At 40.0% G+C, this 12429-nt stretch overlaps 1 protein-coding gene across 1 annotated transcript in view; it reads left to right on the top strand.

The window, feature by feature from the left end:
• Positions 1-12429, top strand: part of LOC102035640 (leukemia inhibitory factor receptor) — a 33129-nt gene that overhangs the window by 6197 nt on the left and 14503 nt on the right. Inside the window, 7 exon segments of the mRNA XM_005426072.2 lie at positions 3-269; positions 2331-2460; positions 4275-4438; positions 6072-6217; positions 8530-8695; positions 8850-8920; positions 9360-9573. Coding sequence (XP_005426129.2) covers positions 3-269; positions 2331-2460; positions 4275-4438; positions 6072-6217; positions 8530-8695; positions 8850-8920; positions 9360-9573 — 1158 coding nt within the window.

Below are 12429 nucleotides of genomic sequence, written 5' to 3'. Positions count from 1 at the left end.
AGGGAAAGATACCGAGCCTGGTGGAAGTGGAGTGTTTCCTCTGGACCGTGTGGTGCCAGTAGGCTCAGATTTGGTGTTTTGTTGTGTCCACGAAGAAGAGGAGCACATAAAAAATATGACTTATGGATCAAAATCATATACAATGATGCAACTGAGCCGTCGAAGCCATGCCATCAGAGTGCTAAATGCCAGTGTTTCAAATACCAGTGGAACAAATGTAGTGTGCAGACTCGAAAATGGGTTGGAAGGAAGTGTCGTGTTTGTAGGATGTATGTATCATGATTACTAACCTTAGGAAAATCAAAATAATTTTGAGACTCTTAAGGTTCTGCTAGGAAAAAAATACTATTGTGGTTTTTTCTCCTCCTGGGGAAAAAAGTTTTGAAGTTTGGTTTTGAAGTTGAACTGGGGATTGTACTTGTTTGATTTCGCTGTGGAAAGGCTGGCTCATGGAGAAGACACCAGGTTTGAAAGGATGAGAAGGTACCCATGTAAGCCCTCTTTAGAACCTGCCCCAGTGCTTCTCTCATTGTTCTAAGGTACTTTTTCATGATCTGGAATGCCAAGTATTTTATTGCCATACGAATATTCAACCCCTGTCTCTACCAGTCTCTACCAGTTAAGGTTTACATCTGTTCTAGTATAGTCCATGACTAGGTGAGAGCAAGAGCAAGAACTGTAAGTGCTAGCATTAATTTACCAATCAGTCAAGTGAAGAAAACAGTTAAACTTGCAGCAACAACAGATGCTCATCCAGGGCAGAAGCTCCTTGGGAGCTAATTACAGCAAAGGAAAATAAGCAATAATTCCTGAGCATTCTTGTAAAACATCCTTTTAGTGTTTTCTTTAAAGATACTGACTCACTCTGTATCTTCTCTATGTAGCCATGCAAGGCTCAGACATATGTTCAGAAACAGATACCTATTAAAACAAATGACTTAACATACCTCATTCTTCTTCCCCATAATTGGTCACTTTAAAGCTTTTTATGTTTTTTCCTCACAAGGAATTTGAGAGTTGTCATCTTCCAATGACTGCTCATTAGAATCCCATTCTCTATTACAAATGCCTGCCTTTGAACTTAAGGTCCCTAGTGTTGAGGAAAAGGACAGGAGAAACTGGAATAATTTTGAAAATGTGTTCCAATCTCCAGCCTGTGCATCCTGTCATTGACTTGGTCTGTTAAGGGTTCGCTAAGAAATGTAAAACATAATTCAGCCTTTTATTACTTCTCAGTGATATACCATTTTTAGGTTATTTGTGAGAATTTGCTTTTGTGGGAAAATCTTCCAGGTAAATAATTTAGATCAAGAATGAAAGCTGTGACAATCCCATAGGATTTTCCTTCAATTTTTTTTTTAACAGATGGGATGCCAAGGCTGTTTCTTATCAGTGTTTCTTTTTGTAGTACCTGCTTAATGGGGAGAGGTCTTGTTCTGGTCCTCTTGCTGATGAGGGGAAGAAAAGGTGAAGGAAGTAAATATGCATACACAAAACTTTGGTTAAGCCTAGGTCTAGCAAAACAGGTGTTCTTTCTGGCTCACTGCTCATAATCTGAGTCTGCCGCTGTTGTTAATTAACACTGTGTGATAACTCCCCTTCTCTAGGACAGAGAGAAGGGGATATCTATGTGGATATTGTTGCTCTACCTTTGGCATAGGCTTTTCCAGTTTCATACACCTCAAGTGTGCAAGACCTGAAATAAGTGCTCTGCCTACTCTCATGTTTGCATGGTCTGTTGGGAGCACTGCCCATCTTTTCCAGCAAGGCACTCAACGGTGCTCTAGTATGAATACAAAGAACAAGACTTAAAAGGAGAAGATGGGCACTTCCAAAGCCATGGTGAAGAGGATGAGCCATTCAAGGCCTGCTTTAATTTTCAAATTCAGTTTGGAATTCATGCTAAAGGGACTATTTTCTTGACATGACTTGTTTGGAGAATTCAAAGCAGTGGTGGGGCTGGCATGTTAGAAAATGTGACGCAAGAATTTAAGAAAACTCTTGGCAGAGTTTCAGTGAAACACTTCCAGGTCAGAGCCTGGAGCTTGTGAACATGTTTGCATGAGATTTGCCAGATTACCCACCCACTTAGAATTCTAGAGTCAAGTGTTAGTCAGATGGGGCTGATAATTCTCCATCTATTTTATTGTCATTTTTTTAAAGCATATTACTTCTGTGGTTGGGGTGTATCTATTGCCATGTATTTTTGAAGCATGCAATCTAGACCCAGCAAAACAAAAGAGCAATGCTTTCAGGAAGCCAGTAACCCAAATGTCACACTAGGATGGCAAAATGTCAGCTAACTGTTTTGGTTTCCTCTTCTGCTACAGATGCTCCTGATATTCCCCAAAACCTCAGCTGTGAGACACCCAACTTTCTGATAATAAAATGCACCTGGAAACCAGGCAGGCCCAGTGGACTATATGGAGAACGAAGAACAAAGTACAGTTTATTTGAAAGGTAAAATTAATCAGCACTACAAGGAGTAAAAGGATACAACTGGAATATCTCCATTGCTGCCTGGGACTTACTGCACCATACCTATTTAAATGTGATTGCTTAGAGCCTAAAATACTTTCCAAGAGTTTCAGCAAGCGTACCTAAACTAGATTGGGAAAACCTTGGTCTAGCTCTGCAAAATTCCAATGGGAATTAAGGATAACTTTCCCTAAAGTTTATACCATTAGGAACTCACAATCAGATAAAGGGCTTAGTGTATCAGGCTGCTGCCAACATGTAGACAAGACCAATATGAAAATACAGGGAGATAGTAGGAGGCAATCACTAATTTTTAATTTTTTTTATACGAAACCTGGGTCAGATCATTTCAGACATTTACTGAACTTCTGGTAAGCAGGATAACAGAAGTTCACTGAGAAATAATTGTAAGACAGATCGTGGGGCATTTCCCAAATGCCACTAGGGAAAATAGCAGTTAGCCTCCATCTGTGAGGTTTCTTGGCTCTAATTCTTTCCTGCCATTAAGAATTAGAGCAAGCAGAATAAATGTTAAAACATTGAAAAGGACAAATAACACTCATTTCACCCACAGAAAACAGTCAACTAGTGTCCTCCTACATAGTCTTTAAGGCCAGGCCATGTAAAGCCTTAAAAAACAAGAAATATTGGGATAGCACTTGCAAAGTGCAACCACTTCCTTGGTGGTTGTGATTAGAAGTTAGTGAGGAGTTAACAAAATTCCCATGGTGAGAGGAGGCTCTTGTGTCATTCCAAAGGAGCAGTCAGGGAAAGAAGCCAGGAGAGGCCTGAGTCACACAAAAGGATGAGAAATGGAGTCTCATGGTGGCTTAGAAGCACGCTGGAGGCAATGAGGTTTGAGTTACAGTCACAGATGTCGTCTAGAGTGCCAGTGCTAAAAAAGCCGCTGGGTAGGGTGCAAAGAGGTGGACAAAACAGGGCAGATATTCACAGGAAAGGAGCTTCAGTCACTGACTGCCCATATTCATCTTATAAGTAATAACACTGTCCAGTCTTGTTTTGCTCAGCCCAAATTTGTGAGATTAATATGATGAATTTTGGGATAAATACTCTCATCCTTGTTATAAGCCCATGCTGAACTATAGAGTACAGTGTGGAGGGAGCTCAGAGCTCAGCTAGAGCACAGTAAAAATGCCTGAAAGAAGTTAGTTAAACTTGTGCTACTGAATGAGAGGCTTACACAGATTGTAATTAAAACAGATATATGTACATACATACAGATACACAATTTAGATTTTATCCCTAAAGATGCACCACTGTTCTTGTCTGTTATCAGACTGCCTCTCCTGCTTTTTATTAAAAGACAGCTGGGACTAGTGGATGTATTTCAGGTAACAAACCTGAGTTCATATTTAACAGGGCTTATAGAAAGACAATGTGTATAGCATCTTACTACTTCACAAAGCAATTAAGAAAATTCTTTCAATGCAAATGTATGCTGATCTGAACAAAGATACATTAAATCAGAATCTTAGCTGTGACTTGTAAGGTGGTTTTACAGGACCTACCTGTTTTCCAGGCTTTTGAGAAGTGAGAGAATGGAAATATTATGCTAGTAGAAGAGGAGAGTTTCACGTGAGAACAGGGCAAGTCATGACTGATGCCACTTTAACCTGCATTGTGGTGTTAGATATGCCTCTGCAATCAAATCATTCTGTAAGCCATGTGAACTGAACCCGTCGTTCTGTACCATGTTTTCAGTCTATACTTGTGATTGTTGCTAGGAGCTAACTTACTCAAAAACTAAGGTTTTCCCTCCTCTCCTTACTTTGTAGAACATCCGGTAAAAATGTTTCATGCGAAGTCAATGAAGTGAGCAGAGACCATGTTTGTGGCTTTCCAGTACTGCCTGATCAAAAAACCTATGATTTCATATTAGGTGTCTACAATCCTATTGGGCAAGCACAGTCATCTCTTTTGGTTGATATAACTCAAAGAGGTAAGACTTATGACTTACAAAGGAAAAATATGTTTTCTACATGCTGTTTATTAGTTTTGGGTTTGAAGAGCCCTGACATGGTATACTTTTCATTATTTTCCTTAATTGTCACTAGATTATTACCATATTCAATAATTTGAACTTGAAAACAACTCAGGGCATGTCATGAGGCAAAGATGAACTGTACAGGGAGATGCCAACAGCAGTGCTGCGGTGTTGGACAGACTGCTGTGTGATAAATTCTAATATGTGATCTAATAATTAGACAGGTGCTGTTTATCATGGAATCCCAGAGTGGCTTGGGTTGGAAGGGACCTTAAGAATCCTTTAGTTCCAGCACAGCCCACACACTCCCCATGCCCCACCTCCTGCCATGGACAGGGATGCCACGCACTGGATCAGGTTGCTCAGGGCCCTATCCAGCTCAAGTGCCTTGAGCACTTCCAGGGATGAAGCATCCACAGCTTCTCTGAGCAAGTTTGTTTTGTTTCATATTCTATTACATATCAACAATTAAAATTTAGGTGTAAGTTTATGAACCTGTACGTAAATTACCCTGTATTTTAGTGTCTGCTTATAGGACAAAATATTACACAGTTTTACAGCAGCAGGATTTGGAGCATAAAAAAAAATAACGTGGAAAGACAGAAGGAAATATCGGGACTATTGTGTTCTATTGGTAATAGCCATGATCATCTGCTGTCAGGGTTTGGAGAAAGAAGTAACTTCTCTCATTTAGACCTTTAGTTTAAAAAAGGAAAGGAAGGTGAGCATCTGTGTAGCACTGCCCTCACCACACTTTTCTCTTCCACGGTCCCAGCTGAGATTTCAGGGATTCCTATTGGTTACAGTATTCTGCTGTTCTCCAAAAAACTGAATTAAATATGAGGATAGTACATTTTTCATTGTCCAGGTCCCAGTTCAACTAGCCTGAGATTAGAATTGTCTGAGTAAATTGACAGAGTTGAGAAAAGCATAATTTGTTTCTGTTAATCATTAACTGGGCTGTTTCACACCCAGGTGATATGCTGCTGTTTCCTATTTGTTTCCTTTTCTTTCTTTCCTGCACTGTCCAGTTAATTCCCAAAGCACAGTACATATTTCCTTAAGGTATTTGGGCCAAATCCAACAGTAGATATTTTTTTACTCTGATAGCTGTGAATGTTAGTGCTGAATATTATTGAAAGATTCTATGAAGGGAATTTTGGGGTGGGGTCATTTAGGAATCCTCCTTTGTCCTGGTCTGCAGATTTTAAGTACTAATTTAAAAAGTTCACAGAAGTTGAGCAAAGTTCAGTAAATTTCATCTGTCACCTGTGATCATCTGAAATACCTGGTGGTTCACTCTTTTGATAAAATCAGTTAGGAGGAAAAATGTTTTTCTGTGTCTCAACTCCTTATCATGTGTGCAGTAGACTCAGTCTTAAGTAAATCTGCTTCCAAATTTGATAGCTAAGAAGATATCAGGAATGAGAATGCTTGCAGGTACTTTCCCAGCACCAGTTTTCCCAGTTGCTGATTGAAACACTTATCCTTCTGATTCTCTCTGATCTTCTAAAATAAGAAGATAGGAACTGAACTATAGTAAATGGGTTTTTTCTTGTAACTGAAGGTTTTTTTCTTTATTTTTAAGTTCATCCAAAAGCCCCAGAAAAGTTAACTGTTACTGGGAACAACTCTACAAGCATCCAACTGCGTTGGTTTATAAATGGCAGCTTTGCTGAGACCAGGCTTCTGTGTCAAATTTAAATTAGCAGTAGCCACTCTGAGAGAAAACTGGTAAGCATTGCTTTTAGAAGATAATTTTTTTAACAAATGCTAAACTTTTTCACTGAACTAATCACATTTCAAATTTATTTCTCACTAAGAGCTTCATTCGATGGTCTTATTAAATTATTTACGTAGTAATGAGTAGAAGTAATTTAATAAAGTAAGAAAAATTCCTGCTTATCTCTGTTATTGCCTGTTTTGGTTGGTTGGTTGGTTGGTTGGGGTTTTTTTTGTTTTGAACGCTAGAGAAAGGCCAAATTATGCACCATGTTATTTGGTACTTGAAAGGGGTGCATAGTGCTTTATACTGATCTTTTAGGTAACAGTCCATGTGCTTTGTCCTTCCTGGTGCAAGCTGTATTAACACACTCTTGTTCCAGGATGCATTGCTGCCCTGCAGACTTCCACACTGGCTGTTTCAGATCTTGAAGTCTGCAGTTGAATTTCTCCCTTTATTTTTTCCCTCAGAGAACAGTTCATTTGTTTGCTGCCAGCAGTTGACATGCATGTGGCCACAATAGGCAGCTGCTAAACCTGCTCATATGTCAGTGATGCAGAGGCAGGATAGGGAAGAATTCTCCCATGGGATATATGAGTAGGTAAACCCCAGTCTACCTGGAGTAACTTCTGCAGCATGAAGTTAGTGTGGGGTGACCTGTCTCACTGGGGAAGCCTAATGAGAAGTGCATTTTCAGCTGGCCTGAGATTTACCCCCAGTTTCTTTGTGCACACTTATCTCTGACCATTTCAAGTAGGCACATAGTGAATTCTCAGGTAGATTTTGGTGCACAGAGCCTGAATTTTTAATTTGAGCACATTAAGTTCAGAGGCTTCTTTTTGCAATGTTTGTTTGAATTTTAGCATTATTCTGTCACCTTCTGCACTTAGTTGCCAGCTGGGCATAGCTGTTGAGCACAGCCTTGAATATGGTAAATCAAGCCACAAAAATGATGCAGCTAAGACTGAAGATAATCATTACGTACATGCCTCCAAAATAAGAGGGTGCACCCTCTCTAAGAGTATTTTTAAAATACTTTCAGACCACTTAATAAGTGCAGAAGCCTTAAGCTTTTATATTTTGTCTCTAATAACATGTGTTAAGTAATACCAGAGATTAGGTACTACAAAAGGAACTCAGATATTTTTGGAATATGCAGCTTAAAATCTTGGGCCTGGACTCATTTGTGAATTCTGCTACTGCATCAATCATCTGGGATAGTGGAAAAGGGTCAGGACTTACACTTCCACAACAGTTTGATTCCCTTCACCTGTATCAGAGCCCTCACCCACGGATATTTTGTATGCAGCAAACAGCTTGGCAAAAGCTTTTATAGCTTTGTTATATGGTTGCTGGTTGCTTAATAAAAAAACTCCAGGAGTTCCCTGTCACAAAAGTAGCTGTAAAATTGCTATGGGGTTTTACATGGCGTTTTGAGGATGTTTTCAGAAGCATTTCCATCTGCATGAGAGATTGTTGGCTTTTCTAGTATTTTTCAAGTTGTTATTTGGATTTTCTATTATTTTTCAAGTTGTCATTTGGCTTTAGAAATGCAAAATTAGTTGCATCTTAAAGTCACTTGGAGTCCAGTTTTTGGCAGCTGTGATGCACATGTGTTATAATTAGAATCAGTAAAAAATATTCCTGGGCTTAGGATTTCTTTAATTGTGAAATTGAAATGCTCTCTAGACCCACACCACTTTAAGAATAATAGAAGAGACTAGTCCTGTCATAAGAGCTGTGAACTGAGATCACCTGGGTAGGTCCTGGATAATGTCTTCTGAAGGAAAAATGAAGGCAGCAGACTGCATGATAAACATCCTGCTGAAGCAGACAGTCTTTAGCGAACTTCTGGGCATGTCTCATAGGAAAAAGGGCTTTGTCCCCACAAGATGTGCATGTGTTCAGTGGGAGTGTGGGTTCTGAACACCAGAATTCTGGCCTGCCCCATGTGAGCAGTTTTGATTCATATGGGAGAGAGGGGGACTGAATGGGATAGATGGGAAACAACCACCTGCTGCTGTGTGCAGAGCTCACCCTGTTGAAAAAGCATCCACATTGCTGCTCCTTTTTGGACGTTACTGTATACTTCAATTTCTGTCTGTATAGAACTTTATTTTGGTGGATCTCTGAAGTTTTTGTTCAGGATGACTGCATGGGACATTTTTTTCCCGCTGTTTTCTTCATAGGGCTTGAATGCAGCTTTGACACTGTCAGTATTTTTGGAGGACAAAAACCCTCACCTTTTTAGGTGTTGACTAGCAGTGTAATTTAGGAGAAAAAAAATACACATATCATGTCAATTTCTGTAAATTTTGAACAGCACAATATCTCCATACCTGGGCGGAAATCTTCAACTTACACAGCTCAGCTGAATGCATTGCGCCCTGACACCAAATACCAGCTCAGGGTGCGCTGCTCGGCTGCTGACCACTTCTGGAGGTGGAGTGACTGGAGCCGGGGGTTGGAGCAGACAACATCAGAAGCCCGTAAGTTCGTCTCAGTCTTGATGATAAAATGTTGAACTTGTGAAGATACGTATTTTAAAATTAGTAATCTAAAAAAACCTAACTTTTCAATAGATGGTAAATTGTCTACTGTGCTACTGGGGAAAAATACTACCACTCTTATTTTTTTATTTAGCTCCTGCAAGAGGACCAGATATCTGGAGAGAGAGAAGTCCTTCTGGTGAAAGCGTAATAGTCTTCTGGAAGGTAGATAGAACACATAAAATATTATGTAATGTAACTGTATGAAAAACTATTTACTTATATACATTTATAAATATATATAAATGTTTATAAATCAGTAAAGTTTGTAGTCAATAAACCAGGCTGCTTTCCTTAACTTTATATAGAACCATCTATTGAGACAAATATTTTTCCCCAGATAAGAATGTTATTAAAGTTTTATAATTTAAATATTGCTTTGAGAAGCATTTCACATGAAGAATTAAATGTTTAATACATCTGAGTTGAAAATTAAAAACTTAGGAATTTACATGTTAATTATCAAAGTCACACTTGAGTTACTTTTTTGCCTTATAATCTTACACGATCATCAGACTAGATCAGGAACAGTAAATTCGTATTATCCTATGTCATCTTCTGTATATTGCATTTTGGTTTTAATGCACTCTTTGTCTGCTCATAGCCCTTATCCCTTTCTGAAACCAATGGAAAAATAGTGTCTCATGAAGTGTCCTGCTACCTGCTAGAGAGACTACTGGAGCGTAAAGTAGTCTCTGAACCCTCAAACAGTACTGAGATAAAACTTGGAAAAAGTGACTGTGTAATTAGCGTTGTAGCCAGAAACCATGCGGGCTCATCTCCCCCTTCAAGGATAACAAGCGTGGAACTTCCAAGTGGTGAGTGCTCCCAGCTGAGAATTAAACACCTTCAAAGCTTGGGAATATGTAGGAGAGTTTGTTTATTGCAAAATAATGCTTTGTTTGTTTGTGTTTATTTCCCCACACAATCTGCTGGGTGGGGGAGCAAATGCTTTGCTTTTGGAGTAGTGTCTCACCAATTAATTGTGCTCTTTACATAAAATAAAGATGATAATGTGCAGTCTTTACAGCTATTTGCACTTTTCAAAAGCATTGGTGTGGATCCCTGATATTTAGGGAGCTCAGTGTATTTCTGTGTTCTTGTTGAGACACTGAGAAGTGTTACATGCTAAAGACATTCAGAAGTTTTGGAGTTGTGTGACCTTTTAAGGCGAGAATTGTCAGTTCAATGCCTGTGAGCTCTGTAGGAGAATATTAATTGGGCTGGTTGGTAAAGTGTTGGCATCCTTGTGCTAGGGAGTCAGTATTTGAAAAGGAGGTAGGGCTTTAGCTTCCCAATTAAAACACTGCTGCTCTTGCTGAGGGCTTTGTAAACAGAAACAGCTGAGCCTGATAGTGATTTTCTGCTCTTAACACTGAACTTGCAGAGTAGATAATGTTGCAAAGCAGTTATTGAGAGTCCACGCTTCCCTGCACACCAAACCTTTAGCTCCATATCTGGCTGATGCTCTGCAGGGAGGACAGATTCACACACCAAGGCCTGTCTCCACTTGTTTGGAGGAGCATTCATGGGTCTGCTTCTCCTTGCCCACTTGGGGAACAGGTGTCACAGTTGGTTGTCCGGCAACTCAGGTTCTGGTAAGACTTGGCCATCTCTCACAGGAAGAAATGTGTTCTGACTGAGATTCACAGTGAGATAAAAAACGAGTTTGTTTCTGTGTAAAGCAAAATCATGTGAAATACAATGTTTCTTGTGCTCCTCCAAAACAAAGAATCACAAAATAGGTCAGGTTGGAAGGGCCCACAGTCCAACCTCCTCACCCAAGCAGGGCCATCTCAGAGCACAGGGCACAGGATTGTGTCCAGATGGTGCTTGGGTATCTCCAATAAGGCAGACTCCACAACCTCTCTGGGCAATCTGTCCCAGTGCCTGGTCACTGCACAGGAAAGTTCTTCCTCATGTTCATGATCCTTCCAAGCATCAGTTTCTGTCCTATCGCTTGGCACTACCAATCAGATCCTGGTCCCTCCTCTGTCCCCTCCCTGCAGGCTTTGACATACACTGATGAGGTCCCCTCTCGGCTCTTGTTGAGGCTGAGCAGGCTCAGCTCCCTCCGCCTGTCCTCGTAAGAGAGATGCTCCAGTCCCTTAAACATCTTTGATGCCCTCCACTGGACCCATGCCAGGAATTCCATGTCTCTGTTGTTCTGAGGAGCCTAGAACTGAGCACAGTACTTATGCTAATACCTGGTAGTATATTCTTAGTCTGCCCATTGGAAGGAGAAGTAACTATATGGGGCAGTTGATTTGAAATGCTTTTATAGCTCTCCTTCAGCAGAAAAAGAGTCAGGCTCTGGAAGTCAAAGAGGTCGCTATAATAGGTTTGTGGTGTGGAAGAGCTGATGGCAGCTAGAGCTTTGCATTCATTTATAGCTTTCTCTTAGATGTCTGAGGTTCCCTTTGGTGTTACCCAGCTTGTACTCATTAAAGTTTTGCTCCCGAGTTGGTATAGGAATTGAGTCACTGACTGGAGTCATACAAGATGACTCATTCAAAGAACTGGATGACATTTTTGCCCAGACATCTTTTCTCGCTGCTTCCTGTGTGCAGTCTGTAAGTGCTTTTAATATCAATAAGAGAGCAGAGGGTCTGAAGCTGGGGTTTATGAAAATTGAAAACACAAACAGAGGATACACTGCCATAATTAATTTGTCACTGTCTTTGAACAGTGCTCTGTAGAGAGTTGAGGCATATAATCTGGTTGATCCAGGCTCCCCTACCACTGTAGTGTTCTAGTGCTAGTAGTTATTTGTTCTTCTATTCTAGGTTGCAGCTATAAATACACCAAAATGTCCAGTACTGCCCATGGTGAATTTCTAGTCATCTAGCTCAGAAAATAAGGTGGAATGGTGTATTTAAGTGGTTTTTAGACAGTATGTGATTACTGTCAGTAAAAAACTCTTTTCTGTAAATAGAAAAATTAAAGTCTGCTAATTAGAAATATGATCTTTTCCAGCATCACAGAAATGTAGTTTCAATGGATATGTAGTAGTTTTTCTGGGGAAAGTATCAAGGCCCTTGTGGAGTTGATTTGCTTTTGTTATTCATGTGTCTTTTTCTTGCCATGAGCAAGCTACAAAACAATTATACACTTAACTGTGTGCTAAGATTATTTAGAAAAAGACAGTCCTTTGACATTTGCAGCGCATCTGTGAGAGTAAAGTTTTCATAGCACTAATCCTTGAAAACTGTCCTTGCCCTTCAGCCTTCCCTAGTTTACGGCTTTAATAAAATGAAATAATAGACTCAATGGGGAGCATAAATGAGAACACTGAAAAAGGAAAACTGAAACCCTGAGATTGTTTTTGCAGATCTGTCATAGGGCCACCCCTTTTGTGGTGGCCTTTGGAAACCATCCCTTAGCTCTGCGGGGTCCCATGTGATGGACATCCATGGAAGGCAGCTGCAGGAATTGGAAGCTGTTCCCAGATCTGATCACTTCACAAGGGCAGCTAGATCTTTGATAATCAGAAAGAAGACAAATAGACTAAAGGCAAAACTTTTTTTCTTTTCTTTCTTGTATAATTTACCCTTGGTAGACTGAAGCCTCCATAAAGTTCACCAGGGACATGATTATTGCTGTTGATTCTTCATGAAAAATGGTTGTCTGTGGTTGGGCAAGTGACAGCAAGACACTTTGAAAGAAACACAAAG

Source organism: Geospiza fortis, unplaced genomic scaffold, assembly GCF_000277835.1.
Source record: "Geospiza fortis unplaced genomic scaffold, GeoFor_1.0 scaffold163, whole genome shotgun sequence".
In the NCBI taxonomy this organism is placed as follows: domain Eukaryota; kingdom Metazoa; phylum Chordata; class Aves; order Passeriformes; family Thraupidae; genus Geospiza; species Geospiza fortis.
This window is presented reverse-complemented; position numbering and strand designations above follow the sequence as displayed.